This window comes from Taurulus bubalis (genome assembly GCF_910589615.1).
Source record: "Taurulus bubalis genome assembly, chromosome: 18".
NCBI classification, from domain to species: domain Eukaryota; kingdom Metazoa; phylum Chordata; class Actinopteri; order Perciformes; family Cottidae; genus Taurulus; species Taurulus bubalis.
The window spans coordinates 10,387,576-10,408,790 of NC_136606.1; the positions used below are offsets into that span (position 1 = coordinate 10,387,576).

General features: G+C 42.7%; 1 protein-coding gene across 1 annotated transcript; it reads right to left on the bottom strand.

Moving 5' to 3' along the window:
• Window positions 1-271: 271 nt before the first annotated feature.
• Window positions 272-20,953, bottom strand: arfgef1 (ADP-ribosylation factor guanine nucleotide-exchange factor 1 (brefeldin A-inhibited)). The gene is made up of 31 exons (XM_079234500.1): window positions 20,854-20,953; window positions 18,276-18,510; window positions 17,255-17,354; window positions 16,693-16,832; window positions 16,457-16,565; window positions 14,161-14,362; window positions 13,972-14,083; window positions 12,571-12,776; window positions 12,350-12,434; window positions 12,044-12,209; window positions 11,507-11,658; window positions 11,272-11,400; window positions 11,029-11,187; window positions 10,304-10,475; window positions 10,087-10,177; window positions 9,587-9,627; window positions 9,280-9,449; window positions 9,035-9,186; window positions 7,889-8,061; window positions 7,539-7,699; window positions 6,956-7,086; window positions 6,561-6,690; window positions 6,265-6,400; window positions 5,736-5,874; window positions 5,387-5,459; window positions 4,961-5,120; window positions 4,733-4,872; window positions 4,448-4,619; window positions 4,158-4,296; window positions 2,248-2,365; window positions 272-1,622 (listed from the first exon to the last, which is right to left on the bottom strand). The coding sequence occupies exons 1-31, from the start codon at window positions 20,886-20,888 to the stop codon at window positions 1,425-1,427; spliced, it is 4,326 nt and encodes a 1,441-aa protein (XP_079090626.1). The 5' UTR covers window positions 20,889-20,953; the 3' UTR covers window positions 272-1,424.
• Between the last annotated feature and the right edge of the window lie 262 nt (window positions 20,954-21,215).

Consider the following 21,215-nt stretch of genomic DNA (forward strand, 5'->3'; position numbering starts at 1 on the left):
AGTTGGTTTTGCTCAGTGTGAAAAGTACACTTTTTTTAACCTGCAGTAGATTTAGTCCATGAACGTTTTGGATGGAGCAGATCTGTGAATACACCATGAACACGTGTGCGCGTGCGTGTGTGTAGTTATTTTTGTTAGAAATATGACAGAGATTTTATTTTATTATAAAATATTACTGTTGTCCTAGCTGGTCATTAATGGGAAAAAAATAAACGGCTAGCAGTTCTGTCACTTAGAAGTCAGTGATTCAGCATTTCAAATCAAACAAGTTCAAAAACTTTATTGACCTAGAACCTGATTAGAATGCCAGATGATGTATTGTACAGAAAGTTGTACATAATCTTTTTTGCAACATAGAAAACTTTACATTGCTGTATCATATACATTTTGTTTTCTACATCCATGAGCAGGAATGCATCCCATTCATACTTAAAGCACAGCTAACATTTGTCATTTTCTCTATACATATACCTTTTCCCGCAAACCAAAGAAAACAAACATTAAATATATTATTAACTTTTGATTTTGTACACAAGAGTGAAAACTAAACTCAAACAAGAAAACAGACTAGTGACTCAAAAGCAGCTAGCATCAGGTTGCTCTCCTAGCTTCCAGTTTCAGAAGCCCAGTTATCGTGTATCTCCGATAAAAACCTAAGAGCATATAAAATGGAATAATTTAACCCTTCACTTTCCACGTTTATGTTCAATTACAAATCGTACAATATAGGACAATCTGCGGGAGATGGTACAGTCAAATAAATTATCACAAAAGTAAAATCTCCAGTGCATTCAAAAAAGAGATCAAGTGCAGCAAATCCAGAGGAGGAAAAGAAAAAATAAAGAAAAATAAATGAAATCTAGTGTTATAAGATTATATTACACAGCGGCAGATCTGTACAACTAGTTTCAACCAAGAGGCTACCAATACTAATGTTAGCCATCTGCGGTGCAGACAGAAAGATCATTACTATCCATGTGTGACAAATGTCACATTTCATAGTTTCTAAATATGTCCTTTTGCATGTTGTTGGATCCATTCATTCTTTACTTTTCAAATATACAGTAAGAAGCACATCTTTTGAAATATATTCCTTCTGAGCAGATCAGAGATATGGATAACTGTCAGTTGTTGATTAGTATTTGTATCCAGTGGAGGCATCGCTACACCTTGTACAAGACATTACCGTTTTCATCGTGATATCGACTACTCCATCAGGGCTGTTTGTGTGAATAGGCGTGTGTGTGGGTGTGTGGTGACAGGGTTAAGGGTGCGGGTGGGTGGTAGTAGATAGCCGATTGATCATCAGCTGTTAAGAGTCAGGCGTAAACCCTGTGGAGGGCACTGAGGTGACGCGAAGTCGCACAGATCCGAGGCGGAGGCCCCAGTAGCGCTCTGTGTTCGAGGCTGTTCGTGGTGCAGCGTCACTGGGCCTCCTCCACAACCTCTGCGTCTGCCTCCTGCTCAACGTGTGCCGGCTGAGGCTCTGGCTGCTGTGCGATGTGAAACACGAGGCCGATGCGCAGGTAGAACCTTCTTAGAACCGCCCGCAGCTCGGGGATCAGGTCGAACTGCATGATCTCACACAGAAGATGGTAGTATCTGGACGCGTGCACCTTGAACTGTGGGATGAGACAGAGAGAGTGATGCCACAAAGAATAAAAGGAACACTTTAAAGCAATCAAATCATATTTAGAAGCTGGTTATTTGGTACAAAATGGCCGTAGGTGACAAACAGCATAATGTTTTGTAGAATAAACATAGGATTCAATGTTGGGCTTAACGGTGGAACTGCACTGGTACACCTTTGCAGTACATCAGTTTTATGAATCTCAATCTAAATATCGAAATAGTCGCAATGCAATATTTTGCAATGCAATATTTTGCAGTGCAATCACTTTTGCTTATGCTCTGCCGCACTCTGCTCCATCTAGACCCTTATTGTGATTGGCATATAGATTCCCAATTTGTTGTTTATATTTATACCATGGCTGTCAGGCATCACTTAAAATATAACAGGACACCCCAACCATAGCGATGGTAAACCACACATTTGAATCAGTGCACAACTGCAAACAAGTTACAAATGCAACAAGCTTTAAAAGTGGATGAAGATTTGAACATACCTCGTATTTCGTTACACTAACGTTAGAAGTGTGATAATACACTCTAACGCATCAAAACGGAGAACTAACTGCCCCATCTGTTATTTTTTGGGATGTCAGACCTAGTTGTAAAATGTCTTACCCTTTCATCGCTGATCTTTAGCACCCTGGTGAGGAAGAGCAGCAGCAGGTTGGTCCAGGCCTCTCTGTGGCTTTCTGAGGTCAGAGCCAAGAAGTATGCGACAGCCTCGCTGCACACACTGCGTCACGCAGACAGAGAGAGAAGATTTCAGAAATGTATAGTATCACTCCGGGAGAACATTAAACACAAGGGAATACCGGATATCATGAAATCAATTAGACAGTTAGAGCTGTGCTGCTCTGCAACTTATTTAAGCAAGAAAGCATCTGCTTCTCCGCTTCGCTTATCACATGAGAAATTGCCAGGACGGGGATGATGAAGATTGTTTTCGCTCAGTAACTGCTAATTAAAGCCACGGACTGAGGCTGTTGTGAAAACAATCAAGCACTTTTCTTCACAGTTTAAGCTCGAGAAAAAAAAATGACGCAGCCTCTGACCTTTCTCCTTCCACCCTGCAGCCTTCTTCTGACAACAGAAGCCCCCGCCCTCCCACACACACAGTAACCTAATCGCCTCCCAAATCTACTTTGCACACTGTGTTGCTTCTGAACGACAGGATGAGGTGAGTTTCAGAAAGTGGGAAGGAACATAAAATATAGTCATGATGACACATAATAATGTCTCCACAAATTAGGATTTCTGAGGCACCATCTTTTCTCCTCTTCCTCCCCCTGTCATCTTCTCTCTAATAATGAATGCAAGTAGGAGAGACAGACCGTGATTCTGCTTTATCTTAATATCATCATCAATTCGTGGGTGAGGCTGGCAGAGGAAAGGGGGTGAAGCATGTTTGCGAGGTGCTGAATAAAGATGCGGAGATGACAGCAGTGCTGACTGAACAATGAAACATCAGTGTGTGTGTGTGTGTGTGTGTGTGTGTGTGTGTGTGTGTGTGTGCGCTGATTCCTTTGGATCTTTACAGCGCGCAGCATCCGTTACAGAGAACTGCCGAGCTGTGCACACGCTGTGCCTTTGTCACGAGTAACTGACTGTAAATAGTGTCTTTTCATTTCTCCTCCCTCTGAGGAGGCTATTGACGTCTGTGCGATTTCTTCATTCCCACATTGGAGCGAGTGTGCGAGAGACGTGTTCGGCTTTGTCTTATGAAATAGTCCTCAGAGAACATGTGCTTGAACTCAGATGCACACATAGACCAGGGGTGGAGCAAACGGATGAGTCGATATTAATATTTCACAGATGTATTTGCAACAACATCCCTGATATGGTGCCAATGTATTCTGCATGAGTGATGGTAAAAGGAGTCTTTAGGATCTGGAGCATTTTCAAGAACTACTAACTGCCCCCTCAATATTATTTAAATCCATCATCTATTCTCGGATTTAACTTTTGAAATCATAAACTTCCAAATCATTCATCTCACACCAAATTTAATTATTAAACCATTAAACTTTCTTTGCAGAAAGACGTCCTGTTCCAAAAGCATTTATCATGTTTTTATTGCCAACTACCAACAAAAAAACCCTTCAATTAGTTGCTGAATTCTGTCAAATTGAGAGCACATGCACACACAAAAGTATTGCTACAACTGCAGATGAACCCACGTTTGGCATGAATAGTGTACTATAGAGACAGCATCGTTGGTGGGATGAGAAAAGCAGCACATCAACAGAAATCATTACAAAGAACTGTACTTTAACCTGTAAAGGTATGTGTGGTGGCCACTGAGAAATGCATGTGCACTTCAGTCATTGTGTGTGGGCAGATTGTGGTACCGTCACAGAGTTAACTGCAATGATGAGTGTCAGAACAATATGAGAAGTGTTTTCTATCCACTTAGAAATCATGCCAAATATCAAGGGAGGTGTAATTGTCATCCACTACAGCTGATGGATCAGCAGTGACAGCGGTGATGCAGTGGCCAATGAGTGAGTCACATGTTTGTCCCTTACTCAAGCAGTCGTCTTTGGACCTCCTCCCAGGCGTCCTGCCGGGTCTCGTCTGTGTACATATGGAACAGGATGCGCAGACCACACGCCAGGCTGCTGGTCTCCTGCTTCAACAGGTTGGGCTTCGACTTTCCTTTGAAACCTTCAACCCACGCAGATGCTCACAGTTACAGTCACAGCCATTTAAAAACAATGATGATCATTATTATTATCCCCAAACTGGCCCCCCGAGAAGCGGCACAGCGTGAGTTAAATGCTAATCGCGGCGGAGACGCAGGGATTTTGTGCCCTACCTGCTTTCCACAGTGAGGTCCGCTGCTCGTTGTTGGAGTTGAAAGCCTTGGCGAAGCCGTGCGACTCCAGCAGGCAGTCCAGCAGCTTAAAGAGCTGTTCTGAGGTCAGGTAGCTGTACATGCCCTGGTTCTGGCTCTTCACTGGTACGTCGGCTGCACACGGGGCGTCCCGCTTCAAAAAGGTAAGCACAAGACAGCTTATTATTTTCTTTAAATCACATACACATTGAAATATAGAAACAGAGGTCGAGTGAAACGACTTCAGAGAAACACAAGCGTTCGTACCTGAGCAGCAGCTAAGTTCTCAGCATCTTCCTTCTTACTGGTGGCCGGAAAAAACACGATGTTATCGATAGTCTGGATCAGCTCAAGCTGCACGACACACTTTATCAGCAACGCCGCGAATAAGCGCTGCTCCTGGACCTCTGCGGAACATAGAGCGAGACTTCAATCAGAGCGATTACTCAGACGGAAACACGAGCAGTCGGTCTTTGAGCAACGCGGCGTGCTTACTTATCGGGGTCCTGCTCCTGGAGCCGTCTTCACACATGCCTGAGGCCGAGCTGTACTGACTCTGCCGACGGTTCTCCATGGCAACCCTATCAGCGCTGCTGATGGAATGCTGGTCGTCACAGCGGGACTGAATATCCACGGACTTCTGGGAAATGGAGTCCTGAGAGCGAAGTGGGCAGAGTGACTGGAAGGCCTACACATGTGTATACACAGTACTTGAATTATACAAACAGTGAAAGTACTGTATATAAACTACATATGAGAAAGTCAAACAATGTGTCAAGGCTAATATACTTGTAGTACAATTTTCAAAAAGATATGCAAATCACATGGAAATAAAGTTGAACACATACAGCAACCGCCCAAAAAAAAAAAGGACAAAAAGTGATTAATTCACATGCAAATCTTAATACTGGTTTTCCTTACCAGCTGTTTGTCTGACAGGCTCTGTGTTGTCAAGTGTTCTCCCTCTGCTCCTGCTGGTCTCCATGTTAACAGCCTGAAAAACAGTGTACCCAGTAAATCACATACATTCATGGACAGAATGACAAACAACTATCAACTTTCAGTCTAGAAAATGCATCAAGCTAAACAAAGTCTTAATTTGGTTGAAGTCTTTGTTGATTGTCCATTCCCTTATAAATATCTGTTTGGTTTGCATTCCCATTTCCATTTAACAACTAATGCAGGCTTATTTTCATCTAAATGTCAAAGCGTGGCTTGTTTTTTGACATTAAAAGAGACGCGGTTCTCTATATTCAGTGGAGGCGCTTACGCGTGTGGGATGGTGGTCTTAAAGATGTCCAGCATGCAGTTGCATGTCTTGTCCCAGGTCTCCAGGGAGAATTTCTCTCCATTCAGGATGACGACGTTCTCTAGACAGTTGGTGCCTGAACGGGCGAGCTGCTCATTATCTACAGACACACAGAGGATGAAAAGGAGGAGGAGAGGTTGTGCCGAGGGAAGGGTAAATTAAAAAAATGAAGTGAACGATGGGTACGATGGATAGGTGTATAAAGTCTACAGAGATTTCTGCCTTTTTATATAGTTTCCAACAAACAACTCCAAAATACTAAAAACATTGATTGACTATTTACTTCACCGTTGTATAAAGTGGTGGACCAGTATTGATGCTTTATTTATTCAGAAGCGAGCTCCGTCACTGCTGCCAGGCTCAGGTCATGACTAATGCCGCTTATTATTTTGACCTCCATAAACTGCTTTAAGACAAGAGGACAACTTGACCCCACCGCTGTCCACTCAAAGACAACCACAGCAGAAAAGAGAAAGCAGTTGCTGCTCACCTTGCTGCACACACCAGTAGAGCTGAGCCAGAATATCATCCAGCAGGACGTCATTGAGGGCCTCAAAGTATTGGGTGAAGACGTCAGAGATGGCATAAAGTGCATGGTTGCAGGTGGTGGTCATCCACTCTGCTTTCTGAGGGTACAACACAACCTCAGTGAGAACTCCTTCAAACTGAGAACAAATGCTGCAACACAATGCTGCAGCTTGGAGATTACATGTTTGTTTAATATGAGAGTCAGCTGTAAAGCACAGCATTGAAACAGCTGTTGAGGATGAAAGACTCGTCATGCACCTCAGTCTGTTGCTCCGGCAGCTTCATGTTGTCAAAGATCCTGAAGACAATTCTGAAAAGGTCTTGCCACCAATGTTTCTCAAAGGTGTGCCCATAGGTCTTCATCACTTCAAACATCACTGTGAGCCCTCTGGGAAAAGCACACACAGAGACACACATTTGTCCTTTCCTTGATGTTATAGCTGATTTTATATATATATATATATATATATATATATATATATATATATATAGTTTTTACAACATGCCGGATCATGCCTTTTATCTTGCTATCTTTGACTTGCAAACATTGGATGTGCGGCAGCATGTCTTTATAGCTCTCTCCCTTTAAATCTAAAGTAATAGGTGTTAAAATATACAGCTTTAAATAACAGGCTAAAGGTGAACCCGCCTACCTGGTCCTGACATCCAGCTTACACCTGTTGATGATGCAGGAGAGCTCGAAGAGGATGGGGAACCACCCCCGCACCCACACACGGTCCTCAGGCGCTACATTCATGTCATCGCTGGTGTAGTCTTTGAAGGCCTGAAAGAGAAATGAGAGCCGTGTTCACAATTGTTTGCCTCTGGGAGACAATTAACCCTCTTAAACAAACACACATTTCCATACATACTGTACGTGGCCCTGATTTGCACTATCACTCTCTTTCATGCGTTCCTGATGCCCACATTCTCCCTCTTTGTGATGTTATGGGTGAGTAAATTAATATAGTTGTATGCAAAAGCTGTACCAGTAGATATTTGCACAAGGAGCATTTTGATACACTCTGGATGACGTCCATAGACATTAATTCATCCTGCCAACATGCTTATAGTCTGTCAATCTTTAGATGCGAGTAAGGTACATTCATCTAACATAAATGTGTTGCTCACATGCATTATGTTTAATAAGAGCTACAGTGACTGCATTAATCTCTGCATGAGGGACCTTTACAGTGAGGAATTAACCGTTCAGTACAAAGCAGGCCTGACACTGACCTGTGGCCTCTCTGAGACGTATTTGGCGCAGTGTCGGATGAGGCGGATGGCTTCCATGCTGGTGTCCGGGAACGAGGCATTACAGGCAAACTCTGACAGACACTTAACGGCGTCCTGGAAGGAGTCGATTGTGGCCGCAAAGTGTTTTTCAAATACATTCGCTGGGAGACGGATGGAGGGAGATTAAGGGAGAACAAAGGAGGGGTGGGTAGAGGTAGATAAAGATAGATGAAGGGGAAAGAGAGAGAGATATCAAGTCCCAAATCTGACGACCACAAGACGAATGTAACAAAATAAGTCAGGAAGGTTGTCATTGAAGTTATGGCGTGCCGTGTGTGTGCTGGACTTACTGACGATATGGCCGGTGGTCTGGAAGGCCAGCTCTACAATGCTCTCGTCCTGGTCGGAAGCAGCCAGGTGGAAGACGGAGAAGATGTTCTTCCAGCCCGAGCGGATGTTCGCTGCCTGGGAGTTGACCATCTGGGCTATACAGCGCACCACCATGTCTCTGATGGTGGGAGACCTGGACAGGAAATATGGAGGCAAAAGAAGTGGATCGTAAAAAGGACAGGGGTAGAAGAGGAACGGAAAAGATTGAGGAAGAGGAGTGCATTCAAGGGGCGATAAGAAAGTAGGAAACATAAAGACTAAATAAAAGAAAGAAATTAATTTCTTCATTGATGTCAATTATTTTTAAAAGCTCTTCACAACCCATTATCAGGCAGCAACATGAATCCAACATTGGCTATTCTTAGCATGACTGTTGCCATAGTGAAGAGCATTCCTAATTGCTCAGTAGTTATGAATGAGAAGAGCTCTCCCTCTGCGCGCACACACACACACACACACACACACACACACACACACACACACACACACACACACACACACACACACACACACACACACACACACACACACACACACACACACACACACACACACAACATGGCTGCCTGCCATCTCATCTCTGTTGAACCTCTCAGCCTGTTCAATCTGTGGAAGGATTTATATTTACACTGCTACTCCTCTTTCACATGAATGAAAGATGCGCTGCAGTAAAACAGCTTGCCTTTTGACGCGCTGCACGCTGACAATTACGACCGCAAATTCGAACTCATTTATAACTGATAGCTATTAAACAAATCCTTTCAAGGCTGAATTGGACCAAGCAAAGGTTTTTACATGAATTTAAAGAAAGGTTATTGCAGACTATGCAGGTTATTGAGACTGAAATGGCTCATTCCCTTTTCTCCGAGTGAACAGTACGCTGTATGTGAACAGACACAGAGGAAGAAAGAGGCAGAATAACAGACGAGGCAGAGAGCTGCCACAGAGGTTGAGGGGAGGAGTGGAGTGTGAGTCTGCAGCCATGTGAGAAAATAGTAACAACTCAAAGCCACAGTACAGGCCGTGTGTTTGCACCGCCCGGCACTACACATGTACATGGAAGCAGCAACATCAGTGCTCGGTCACAGGCACGTGTACTACTTTACCTGTTCTTTTTCATGATGTGCTCAAAAGGCCTCAGGAAGTCTTTTTGGAATCTGAAGTTAGCCAGCTCCCCCTTCTCCAGAAATTTCATGGACAGTTGCCTGAGAGAGTCCACGGCGAAAATCGCCACGTCTTCATTGGAATTACAGCCAACCTGCACAGAGATAAAGCAAATTTCGGTTTATACAGCAGAACTATACTGTATCCATGTCTTAACAATGTGCCTCTGTAACCGATCTTCACCCACCTTATTGAAGTGGTCTCCGATAACCTCCCAGATCCTGGACCACTGCAGCCTGATGCGGCCCATGTTGTAGTAGGAGATCTCCACTATTTTTTGCAGGCTGAACATACGTGGGTGTGTGGGCGAGGCCAGCTCATCCATGGACACAGCACACAGCCAGCGCACAAAATCCACTGATGAATAGATAGAAGATGTTGGCAATGAGCAAGGAAAGGGTGCTTTGCACGGCAAAAAGGATGCACGCCGATCAAAAAAATAGCCAGAATGCACCTGTATATAACAATATGGAGGCTAGATCAGATAGACTCACCTATTGCGTTACCATCCAGTCTGGTAGAACCAGTGAATATCCTAAAGCAGAGACATATGTGACAATTAGTATTTACAAATACATTGCATGGCAAGAAACACAAGGGGATACATAACAAACTGCCTATATATTTCAAGTTGCTGCCTTTCAATTTGTTTTCAAACTTTTTTTTTTTTACTCTGATAAGAGGTGGTCTCTACTGCCGTAGATTGCACTAGAAACTATGACCAACATAATACATTATTGGGCTACTTGCTATGTTGGTCAACCAAACTGTTCAATTCATTAATTTTCACCGTAAATATTGAAGCATGCGTTTCCTTTTTGTGTGCATTGGTATAATGGTTTGAGTCCGTTGCCTTGTTTCCTCTCTTTCTTTGCACTTGAACTGAGCTACCATGCTGTACCAAAACAAAAACAACCAACACTGTGGCAGGGCAATAATATAATAAAGTGTTTTGTATCTTATATGAAAACAGAGTTTTCCTGTTTTTCAGTACCTGTCCACAGCCACCACCACACTCTGAGAGCTGGTCTCTCCGATGGACTCCTGAATGCTGGCAATCTGCTTACGGTCCACCGTCCCTCCAACTACAGAGCAAAGCACAAAGCTTGTTTTACTGTCAACAATTGAGTGTAGTTTTCACAGATTTACTAACATTCAGCTCCACTGAAAAACAACAACAGGTCAAGGCTTTGACACTGGACTTGCTCTACAATATGCTTGTATGAGTTGGTGCTGACCTAGACCCAGGTACTCGTCGTTGCTCTGCTCCTTCGTGCTTGTAATGAAGCCCTCTTTGCCCCGCACCGTCCCTGAGATGTAGCGGGCCTTCACTCCTGTACCGATCAGCTGAGCCAGCTCCAGCTGACTGATGCACTTCATGATCTGAAAAGGGAAAATTGAGATGTCGGGAAAGATCCAATGACAAGCTCAAACTGGTAGCTGTAAAATACCCCAAAACCCAACAAACAAACAGCTATTACATGAGAAATCAATGCACTACCATTATCATTCAGATTCAAATCAGTAATTTTGAGAGGTTCATCTAATTTATCAAATGCAATTATATAGATATATCGGCCTCTTTTTTATAGCTGTAATTTAAAAACCTGTCCTGCTTACGAAACAAATGTTAAATAGAATAAAATGCATTCCAAAATGTTTACTTAATTTAGTTTTTAATACGAGGTTTAGACCTTTTTAAATTAATAACCCACAAGCGGCCATTTTATTTTATTCATGTTGTATCCAGCAACAACTATCTGTTCTGCATATACAATGTATCCCATTAAGATTAAGGCCTATTATGGCTTACTGCCTATTATGGCTTACTGTTTGAATCGGGAAAGGAAGATATGAGGAAAAAAGATAAGGTGAGATAGTTTAAAGAATTTTATGAGGAAATAAAGCGAGTAAAAGTGAGACAAGAGGAGCAAACCTCGTGCCAAGAGTTGCCCAGGTAGTTGCCATCAGTGTGGGCTACAGTGATGAGGGTCTTGATGGTGTCAATGTTCTTCTGCTTCATTTCTGAGATGCCAGAGCTGGCCGTCAGCAGGGTGAACCTCGCTAAGGCCTGCACATAGGCATCCCTCTCCAACTGAGACGAAGTGAGAAGGCAGTGTGTCAGAATACTGCAACGTAGGAGATACAGTCAATAATCCTTCAGTTAGGACTGCAGTACCTGTATGCAGAAGATGCACGCTATCCTGATGGCAAAACGGATGCCCTCCAGACACAGAGAGGCCACGTCCGTGTCATCGCAGTCCTGGAGACCCACGCTGAAGGCTGCCAGGAAGGGAGTCCATGCCAGCTAAGGAACCACAGGCGTGAGATTTATCATTTGCGTGTGAAACTATGCGTTAGCTTCGTGTGTGTGTGTGTGTGTGTGTGTGTGTGCGTGTGTGTGTGTCTGCTACCTTGAACATGGGCCTGACATGCTCCAGATGTGTGGCGCTGGTGAAGGGTGCTTGGACGTGGCTGACGGCCTCCATCAGAGCCTTGGCCGTCTTGGCCATTTGCTCCATTTCCACGTTGTACAGCAGACGCCTCTGCTTCTCGCTGGCCACACCTGAGCAAGAACACACAAATACACACAGTCACACACACAACTTTCCACAGCAACCAAACATTTTCAGCAAGGCAAACACTGCAGCTTTTCCTCCAACAGGCTAGGAGGCTGAACTATCACGAGACAAAAAGGCAACAATAGGCCTCTTCATGCCGATTAGAATTTTAAGCTGCAAGTCAATAAAAAAGTTCCAGCGTTGCACATAACTCTTCTATTGAATGATTTATGTAATGCATTTGTCCTTGTGTCTCATTTAAAACCATCACGGCAACAAAGACATAGGCAAACGTCTCGAGGTAATAAATGGAGTCCTAGAATTTATTACATCTTTGAGACAACTAGAATTTATTACATCTTTGAGACAACCTAAAGCTGCGAGACTCACTCTGCTTGTTGGATTTCATGGTGAGCTCTTTCGTCTCCTTCATGGCAATCTTTTTCCCAGCAATCTCGTCGTAAATGGCCGAGAGATATTCCTCGGGTAGATCTTTGCTGTCGTTGATGCCGCGGTTCATCTTGATGTATTGCTCCTTTGTCATTTTATTCTTCACCTTTGTAGACGGGAACAAGGATATGGATCAAGAGCCGCTCATGCAATCCTGGTGATTTATGCTGCACTGATAATGGAGTGAACAACTGCAGTCAAAAGACATTCCCAAAGGCCGCCCCCTCACTGAGGTGGAGTGCTTACCTGTGGACTGTGAAGGTCTGTTGTCAACATAATGATCGAGTAGGCAAGGACGTATGCCGTGTCAGCACTGGCAAAGAGGGTTTGTCTGGAGAATTGACGGGAAGAGGAGGGCAGGGAACAGACACAATGCATATTTAGAGCAGCACCTTATATGGGGGAATGTGAAATCAAATTCAGCTATTTCCACAGTCGGGATTTTCCGGCCAGAGATGTAAACCCACCCCTGATTGCATTCAAGATATCTTGCTGCAAATTTCTCCATGAGCCGGTCGATCTTCTGGGCCTCACCGGGGAGCCGAAAGCCCTCCAGGAACGTCCTCAGTGCAGACACAAAGTCTTTGCCATGGAAGTCCATTTGGTCCACGTAGGCGTACATCACCTCTTTATTGAAACGATCATTATCTCCGAGGAATTCTCCCACTTGAGTCTGGGAGAGCAAAATTGAAGAGGTCAGTCTTATTTTAACATCCTGGTATCTAACATACAAATCAGAACAACAGAAAATCCTGTGATGAAAACCAAAAGTCTGTGCTGTTTGGTTTGAACCGCCTGAGAGTTGGACCCTTGAACTAGAATTGCAAAAAGTTGCTCTTCAACTACATTTCTCTCATAAGAGGGAAAACCAGACAAAGAAAATTGATTTCAACAGCATAAAAGAGAAATGTATTCGTTTGCCTTTCCACCATTTACACTTTCTACTTTTAAGAAGAAGGACTCTCCAGTCAATGTGGATTAGATAAATACTTGTTAGCATTCATGGTTATCCACTCGGTTTGCCGCTGCTGTGGTACCACTGCATCCAAGGGCCCTTGTTTCTGATTAGATGTTATGAACGCTCTTTAATGCTCATAATCGCAGCACACTGACACCCTCGAGGCTGTCCAATCAAAGCCAGTGTGCTCCTCATTAGAGTTAACCTTTACGCTGTTGGTAGACCGGCTCTAGATTATTGCTTAGCTTCTGTGTGGTTTGGCTGGCTGAGGCACAAAGCAGCGAGTACAGAGTTTGTCGAGCTCAAATGGCCATTTGTTTATTTGCCAAGCATTTTGCTGCCACTTCAGCTGGTGGATGCTCATTTTCTTGAAGAAGCCTCCCCAAAACAAACACAACAAAGATATTGGTGTTAAATCAGCTGAGTATTGTGAACTAAGCTAAGTACAGGCTTCAAGACTTTTGCCACCATTTGCCCGTCCCAGACACATTTCTTAGATCCGAGACAAAAGCCCTCAAATCGGCACAAAGGTGGAGGCTGGACATGAATGATGTTCCACTTGAATACTGAAATGCATTCAGTAACAGTAACACAATAACAAGAATGCAGCTGAGCCTGTAATAATCTTAACAATATGTGAATGTCATGTTCAAAATCAAAACCAGTTTCCCCCTCATCGGTTTTACATCAGTCTTCTCTTTCATAAATACAACACATATCTTTGGGGTGTAGAATTAATCATCTGCACCTCAAACATCTGCACGGTGTGTTGTTGATTAATGCATGAATATGAAATCATTTTATAATAAGTACACCACACTGAGATAAGTTGTAAATAGAGTCATGCATCCTTATGTTTATGGTTTAGCAAGTATTGTGGTCTGCGCTTGGCTTTGGGGTAACTTCTTACCGAATCAAGCCTCTCTTCCTGGTGCAAGAACTGAGCAAGATCCTCTGGGGTTGTACCCAGCATGCCTTGCTCTTGAAGGTACTGGATTCCTCTCTTTGGTTTCTTGTTGAACCTGTTTAGAGAATCCAAAAGACAAACAGCGAAACAACTAGATCAAATGAAAACAATCTACTGTGTAGTTGAACTTACAGGTCAATGCCTTGCTCGATGATCTCCTTTTGCTGTTTGAGGACCTCAAACTGCTCGGGGTTGTCAGTACCTGACATCTGGGTGCTGTAGCTGCCGATGCCAGACGAGGCCGTGGAGTCCAGAGAGTTAATGCTCCCATAGCGGTTTATGGTCTCCGGGGCCTTGGTCTCTGTGCTCTCCTGTTCCGATGGTTTCTCTTGGCCTTAAGAGCAAAAAACACGCGATAAGATAACCTAGAAGGGATGATAGACGAGTGGAAATAAACCCAGTATTTATATTGTTACTGTCAGAGGCAACCCCTCTGAAAAAAGATGAGCGAACTTAATGCTCGTACTATGGGACAGACTTCAGTAATTGAAAGGGGAAACTGCAACACCGAGAACAAACGGACCCTGAGGCCTTCTAGCTGATTGTTATTGGCAGGGAGGTTATGCACACTGGTGTTACTCACATGCACCCACGACACAGCCGAACCAACTCCACAAAACACACTTATTCACACAGAGCAAGGGCAGGGCAGGGTTTATCTGATAAGCTCCAGTCAGCCAACGAGAAAGCAGACAGAATTTAGAGGCCAAGAGAAGTGTTTTGTATTTTTTTTAGCCAGGCAGAAACGAGACTCGCTGCTGCTGGAGCGGGTCCACCCTGTAACCCAGTGTCAGGGCCAGGTATCCGATTACCGATCGGAAACTCTTTAAAACATTCAGGACAGTGTCACAGTAACGTGAGCTGGAAGTGTGCTCCCCATTCCTAGGCTGACAGCGTAGAGTGAAAAAGGTGGAGGAATACAGAGAGGTGGGGAACCTTAACTGAGGAAAGACTTCGTAACATATTCCTCAGATTAACAAGCAACATTTTTACCCATGGAGTTCAGAACAAGTGTTTCTACCATTCCTTTAAATAAAACGGACATGGTTCTGGTTACAATCTATTTGGTGTCAGTGGGTAACAGGAAACCCAACAAACAACACAGGTTTTAGAAGGTGAGACTTGGACAAAAAAATCATCTCAAGCTACAGACACAACGGGTTTAAAACAAACGATTCCTATCACAGCAACACGTTCTAGCAAAAACTCTGTACTCTTCTGCATTACCTGCTCTTGCTTTGAAGACATACAAAAGAGGGAGAAAGTGACACAACAAGGGATGATTGAAAGAGTCACAAAGTGCTGGAATGCGTCACACAATTCAGTGGATTGTAATCACAAATAATATTGCAGTTTGATTATATGAGCAATCTTCGTCTGAAATCCTCAACAGCCAGCGTGAAAACAACATAAAAAAAATTAAAATCACGAATGACAAACGTTTTGCTGAAACATCGCTGCGAGTGAACACAAATCTGGTGGTTAGCCATGACAGCTTAGCCCGTTGCTAGCCTGAAGATAGGTCCAGGGCCTTGTGGGATATATTTTCCAGCCCTTTCACAAAATTGCACTTATACCTTGGTGTGAGCTCTTTCTGTGGAAAACAACAGAAACCCTCCAGTGTGCAGAAGAGCCAGAGGCCAGTCTCACACTCAGGATAGACTCCGAGACGGGTGTTTCAGAGCGGCTTGGCATTAGGTACCGCTCTGTTCTCCACTAAAGCTTCTGGATTAGCCAGTCTGAGATGGCCTGTGGGCATTATCTCACGGCCTCCTCTGGCTGGAGCTGAGCTGATGAATGCTCACTTTCCTCCTCAGAGCAATAGCTTCCCTGATGAATGCCAACTGTCAATCCTACAGCTGATTGCAGACGAGCTGATGGATGTGAGCTTTATCGCTAACCCCAGTTAACCTCAATGATGAACTGCTGCCAAACAACGGGCTGCTCAGGGGAAAGTCCAGCTATAACCTTGGCAGTCTCATCTCCGACACACACAATCCACAACACAAGTTCAATTCTTCACAGACTATTGAGGAATAACAACAGTCTGGGTTTTTATGAGCAAAACCAACAAAGCCTATATTGCATGTAGAAAAGCAATTCCAGCATGTATGATCTGTGTTTAAATTCAAACCATTTCTGATCACGTCTTGATAAAATAATATGGAACAAAGCGATATGAACACTCTTCAAGAATGACTAAACACGCCCCCTTGGAGTTAAATTCATCTTTCAATAATAGTGATGGGATCGATAGTTCAGCAGTAATCATACCGATGTGTTTATTTCTCTTATTCTGACCTAGACTAAAATATGAACATGAATTCTGCTGCCAATAGTAATAGTATAGTATCAGTGTGATCAGAATGAACTGGATTGGGTTTGACAGCTGCCTTCATAAATTACATTCATGTTCAGCATCTCTTACCAAGACTGGTCTGGGAGTTGGGGTTGACGTATTGGTCTTTACTCCACTCGACCATACATTTCAGGATGGACACTAGACATTCAAGGCCTTTCTTTCGTAGGGTCAGCTCCTAGAAAGGGAAACAAAAATAAATTACACTATTATAAACAACTGTAAGATACATATTGAACGTTTATAGAAGTGAAAACAAATGAAGCAAAATCATTTTAAAGAAGGTGAGAGAGAAAAAATAGCACCTGTAGGGTAGTTGTGCCAAGCTCATGGCCTCCGCGACCTTGTGCTATTTTTGAGAGGTCATTGACCAACCGCTCAAATATGTTAGCAGCATTTAAGTCACAATCATAGTTCACGTAGATGTCCACCACACTCTGGGCATCTGAGAGAGAGACAGATGGAGTTTATCAGTGAGAATATGAAACAAATATAGACGGTGTACACAACTTTTATGGAGTCTGGATTGAAGAAAGCATTTTAGGATTGAAGAAAGCATTTTAGGTTATAATCATTCAATTAAAGGGGACATATCGTGCTAATTTTCAGGTTTAGACTCAGATGGGGGTAATCTAATGAGCCTAAATGTGAATGAAGGGGAGCCAAATCTGATCGGCTTGTTGAATCACACATTTTCTGATTTAGGCAGTTCACAAAATATTTATCTGGCACGTTTTTTGCTTAACATAAGCTTCATGTGTACTAGACGCGTCTCTCGGAAGCCTCCATTATTACCTTCCTTAATTAAAACAATCGCACAAAACAATCGATGTTAAAACAGAATGAAATGAAAAAAGAGACACAAACCTGCACATATTCTTGTGAGAGTTTGTATAACCATCCACTTGTGGTCATAGGAGCTTGTGGACGTCTCGAGAATGTACAAGAAAATCTCCTTGAAGAACACCTGCGGACAGAGATGGGAGAGGCAAAAACAAATCAGTGCACAGCCAACATAAACACACAATATTCTGTAGGAGTCCACTCGACCAACTCCAGTAGACGAAGCCAAAATAGCAGGTGGGCATGCGTTAGAAACTTTGAACCAACTCAAACAGAACAATACACTGTGGGCAGCAGGAAGGAGGGCAGAGTGCAACTCTCAATTGCACTGAGGAGCAAGAATGTCACAGTACTCTGTGATAAACCACATTCTATACATCATTGGAGTCAGACTCATAGTATCATAATGTTCTGTATGTGGTGTTCTTAAACAGGTGAAGACTCTGAAAAGATAGTTTCAAATGAATAATTTTACAGTGCTGCTTTTGTAACTGGAATCTGCGGTGTTGAATATGTTTGCATTTAAGTCATTAATTTCCTAGAAGGACTGTCAGCTGCCAGAAAAGGTGTGAAACGTATGCATCCCATCAAGAAGTGGTGGGTGGATGTATAAATACAGAGACTGCAATAAGCCAACTGGGTCATCAGGTTTTTCCTGCATATGTGAATCAAAACAACACACAGAGAGCACACTGAAGAATGACAGCAGCAGGTAACAGCTGTCAGAAAGCCAGTGTGATGTTTTGATAATGTGGACGGCCTTTGTTGTATCACGTTCAAAGCTTTCAGTTGAAGATATCAGATTACTGTGAAATAGCTGCAGAAAGTGCAGAGTTTTAGTCTGTAGTAGGTTAGAAGAGCAAAAAAGCTGTGTTAAGCCTGAAAAACGTGTCTTATCGTCACCACATTAAGGTCTACTCAGGCTGTGAGCAGGGGAATTGCTTCCCATATCTCTGTCATTACCTTTACACTTTCAGTCTGAGAATCTGTCAACAAAACCAAAGTTTTTATCAATGAACACAAAACACTTTAGAGAATATGTTACCTCGATTTGCATCTTGAGGTGCGTCTTGAAGTGGGAGAGCAGAGTGAGGAAAATGGAGAGTGAGAGTTCAAAGACCTCGGGCACGGAGGAGACGCCGTTCTTGGACAGGGCCACGCACAGGTACTGCTTGATGGCGTTGATGAACATCTCGTTAGTCTTGAAGATGGGCCCGGCGTTCTGCAGGATGGACAGGAGCAGCTGGAGGGACAAGACCTTCGATCGCAGCTCATGGGACCTGAGGTGGTGGGGGGGGTTGATGAAATATATTATTTAATCAATAATATATTTATTAAATCAAAGCGCAGCGAGATTTTAAGAAGGAATGTGTGTATTTTTGTGTAAAAAATGCAGGTCCATGTCCGTAACTTTAGCTCTTACGCTGCATTGTGTACTCTATCGATCTTAAGCATCAAGCACTACCTTTTATTATTAAAGACTACTAGAATACTCCGTCTTATTCTCTGTAACAAAGCAAACTCGCAGAAACGGCCCCAGGAGCGGAGATCGTTTTTGTTTTCAAACCCCGGTTTTAAACAAAAATGTAGTTTCCCTTTGGTGATGAACCTGCATAAAACCCGAAGGATCTGCTCAAGGTATTGAGAACACATTGTCCAATCTGATGAGTATAAATGTTTCAGACACAGAATACATTCAGCTAGAAAAACAAAAGGAGACTCACTTAAAACTAAGTATGTAAAGGCAAATTATCTGTCCTTCAAGAAAGGTTACAACTCAAAGGAACAGCGGCGTAATGCACACTGAGACCACATCACACCTTTCTCTATCTCAGAGTTTGAATCTTCAACAGCCATCAAAGAAATGCAAGGGCAACTAAATCAAAGCTCCTCTGCTCGTCTGAACAGTTTTTCTGCAGCAGCAGGACAGAAAAAAACGAAGCTCAAAAAACATACTTTCAGCTACTTTATATGCCGAGATTGGCTGCCTCTGCAATGTATTCCATCTCTGGCAAGCAGACAAAGTAGGATTTATGTGGCACAACAAAAATGTGTCTCTATTGCTTCTGCAAGTGCCCAAAAATATGGACTTTTTTTCTTCTAAAGGGTGCACTTCTACCAAAGCACACAGAATCATTCTTCTGGTAAATTAAAAAGAGAAAACACATTAGTTGTAAAGTCCTGATTTTAGGAGACACTGTTAAAAGTGAAGCACCATATGTATATCATTTACATTTATAAATGAAGTAATGGTAATATGATGCACAGATCCAAGGTGTTGAACCTGTGCATCCTAGGTGTTGAACGACTATATTACCCATAATTCAACCGAACATCGGGTTCAATAAAACTAGCTATTTGTTCTCACTTCATTTCATATCATTTTGAAAGTATTATTTTAACTACAATGACGTAACTGAACAGAGTTCTGGAAGGACTACACAGAGATCATTTTGTCATATTCGACCGGTTTGATGTGGCCCTTTACAAGAGGATGTATCCATGTTCATCCATAAGAGGATGTATCCGTATCCATTTGGATTTGAGCACCTGAACAAATATACAGAAGAGATCGGTATCTTTTGTCCTATAAATCACCACAGATGCATAATAATCCATTGAGAGACCAGATGTGTGCCCTCAGATCCAACGTGAAGATACAAAGTATCTTCTGATGAGAGCTAAGGTAATAATTAAGAGTGTGTGTGTGTGTGTGTGTGTGTGTGGCAGAGAGTGAAACGTCAGGCTGTGCAGCCTTGTTAGAAGAGTAAAAGGTTTCTGTCTGGCAGGGACATGGCACATCAGTGCTGAGGAAATTGACGTGGCCTTCATCAGACACACAAACACAAAACACACACACTGCTATCTTGCATTTCTACCGCATTCATTTTCCAACGCTATTGAAGATTTGAAAAGATTAGATTAATAAAAAAGTTAAAAGTCACTGTGAATTGAGTTATCCACAGAAACCAGGTGCAGGAAATCCTGTTTCAAAAAGCGACTGCTATCAGGACGAGCCAATCAGATGTCTCTCTTTTGGCAAACCAGAGCATGGTCAGAAGTAATATTGAATGATGGCAGATTATTTTTCCCTCTTTTTTGGTGCTTTGAAAAAGGGAAACAGTTCAAGAGGGGATCAATGAAACCAGGAAGTGATTCAGAAAAATCTCAGCGATGTCTCATTGTCTCCTTCATCACCATTTATCAAAACACTACAGTCCCCACTGGAGCATCTTAAATCATGACTCAAGGATATATATATATATTTTTTTTTAATGCACAACACTGAATAAGAACTAAGGGAATACAGGGTGTGGTTCACAAGGGCTCGGCTAACTGTCGAACGTAATACTAATCTCAAAATTCATCGGCCATTTACAAACAGTGAGTAGAACATGACCAACTATTGGTTTATTTAGGGGCAAAAACTTGAAAATATAGGACAAAGAACAAAGTTTGTGACTACAGCTTGTTTCTATCCCTTCTTCTTATAATTATAATTATTCCATCTCTCACTTTTTGTACACAATGATTATTTAATTTCGCTGAAATAAAAATAAAATAAAAAAGAGCAAATTATACTGTAATCCCATTTTTGCACACTACATGTAATGAATTCTTACTTGGGATCAGGCGGTCCATCTGACAGCGGTTTCATTGACAGCTTGCAGAGTGAGCGAAAGACAAGAAAGGCATCTTTCTGGAGGATGTGGGAGAATTTTGCACCTGGCGGCTGTCCCGGCGCTGCTCCAGACTCCTACAGAGAAACAAAAACAGTAAAATCAGTGTGCAGTGAGCAAAATCTTCTTTCACCGAATCTCAGCCTATGAAACATCAGAAGTGTGTGAATAAAAGCCTCCAGGTCTAGTACTTTTTGTATTTAACGTGGATTACTGAGGAGTGCTATTAATCATGAGGAATTAGAGGAAATATACTCGACTTAATAAAAGAAACTGGATTTAGAGGTCTCACAGTGCAAGTGTCT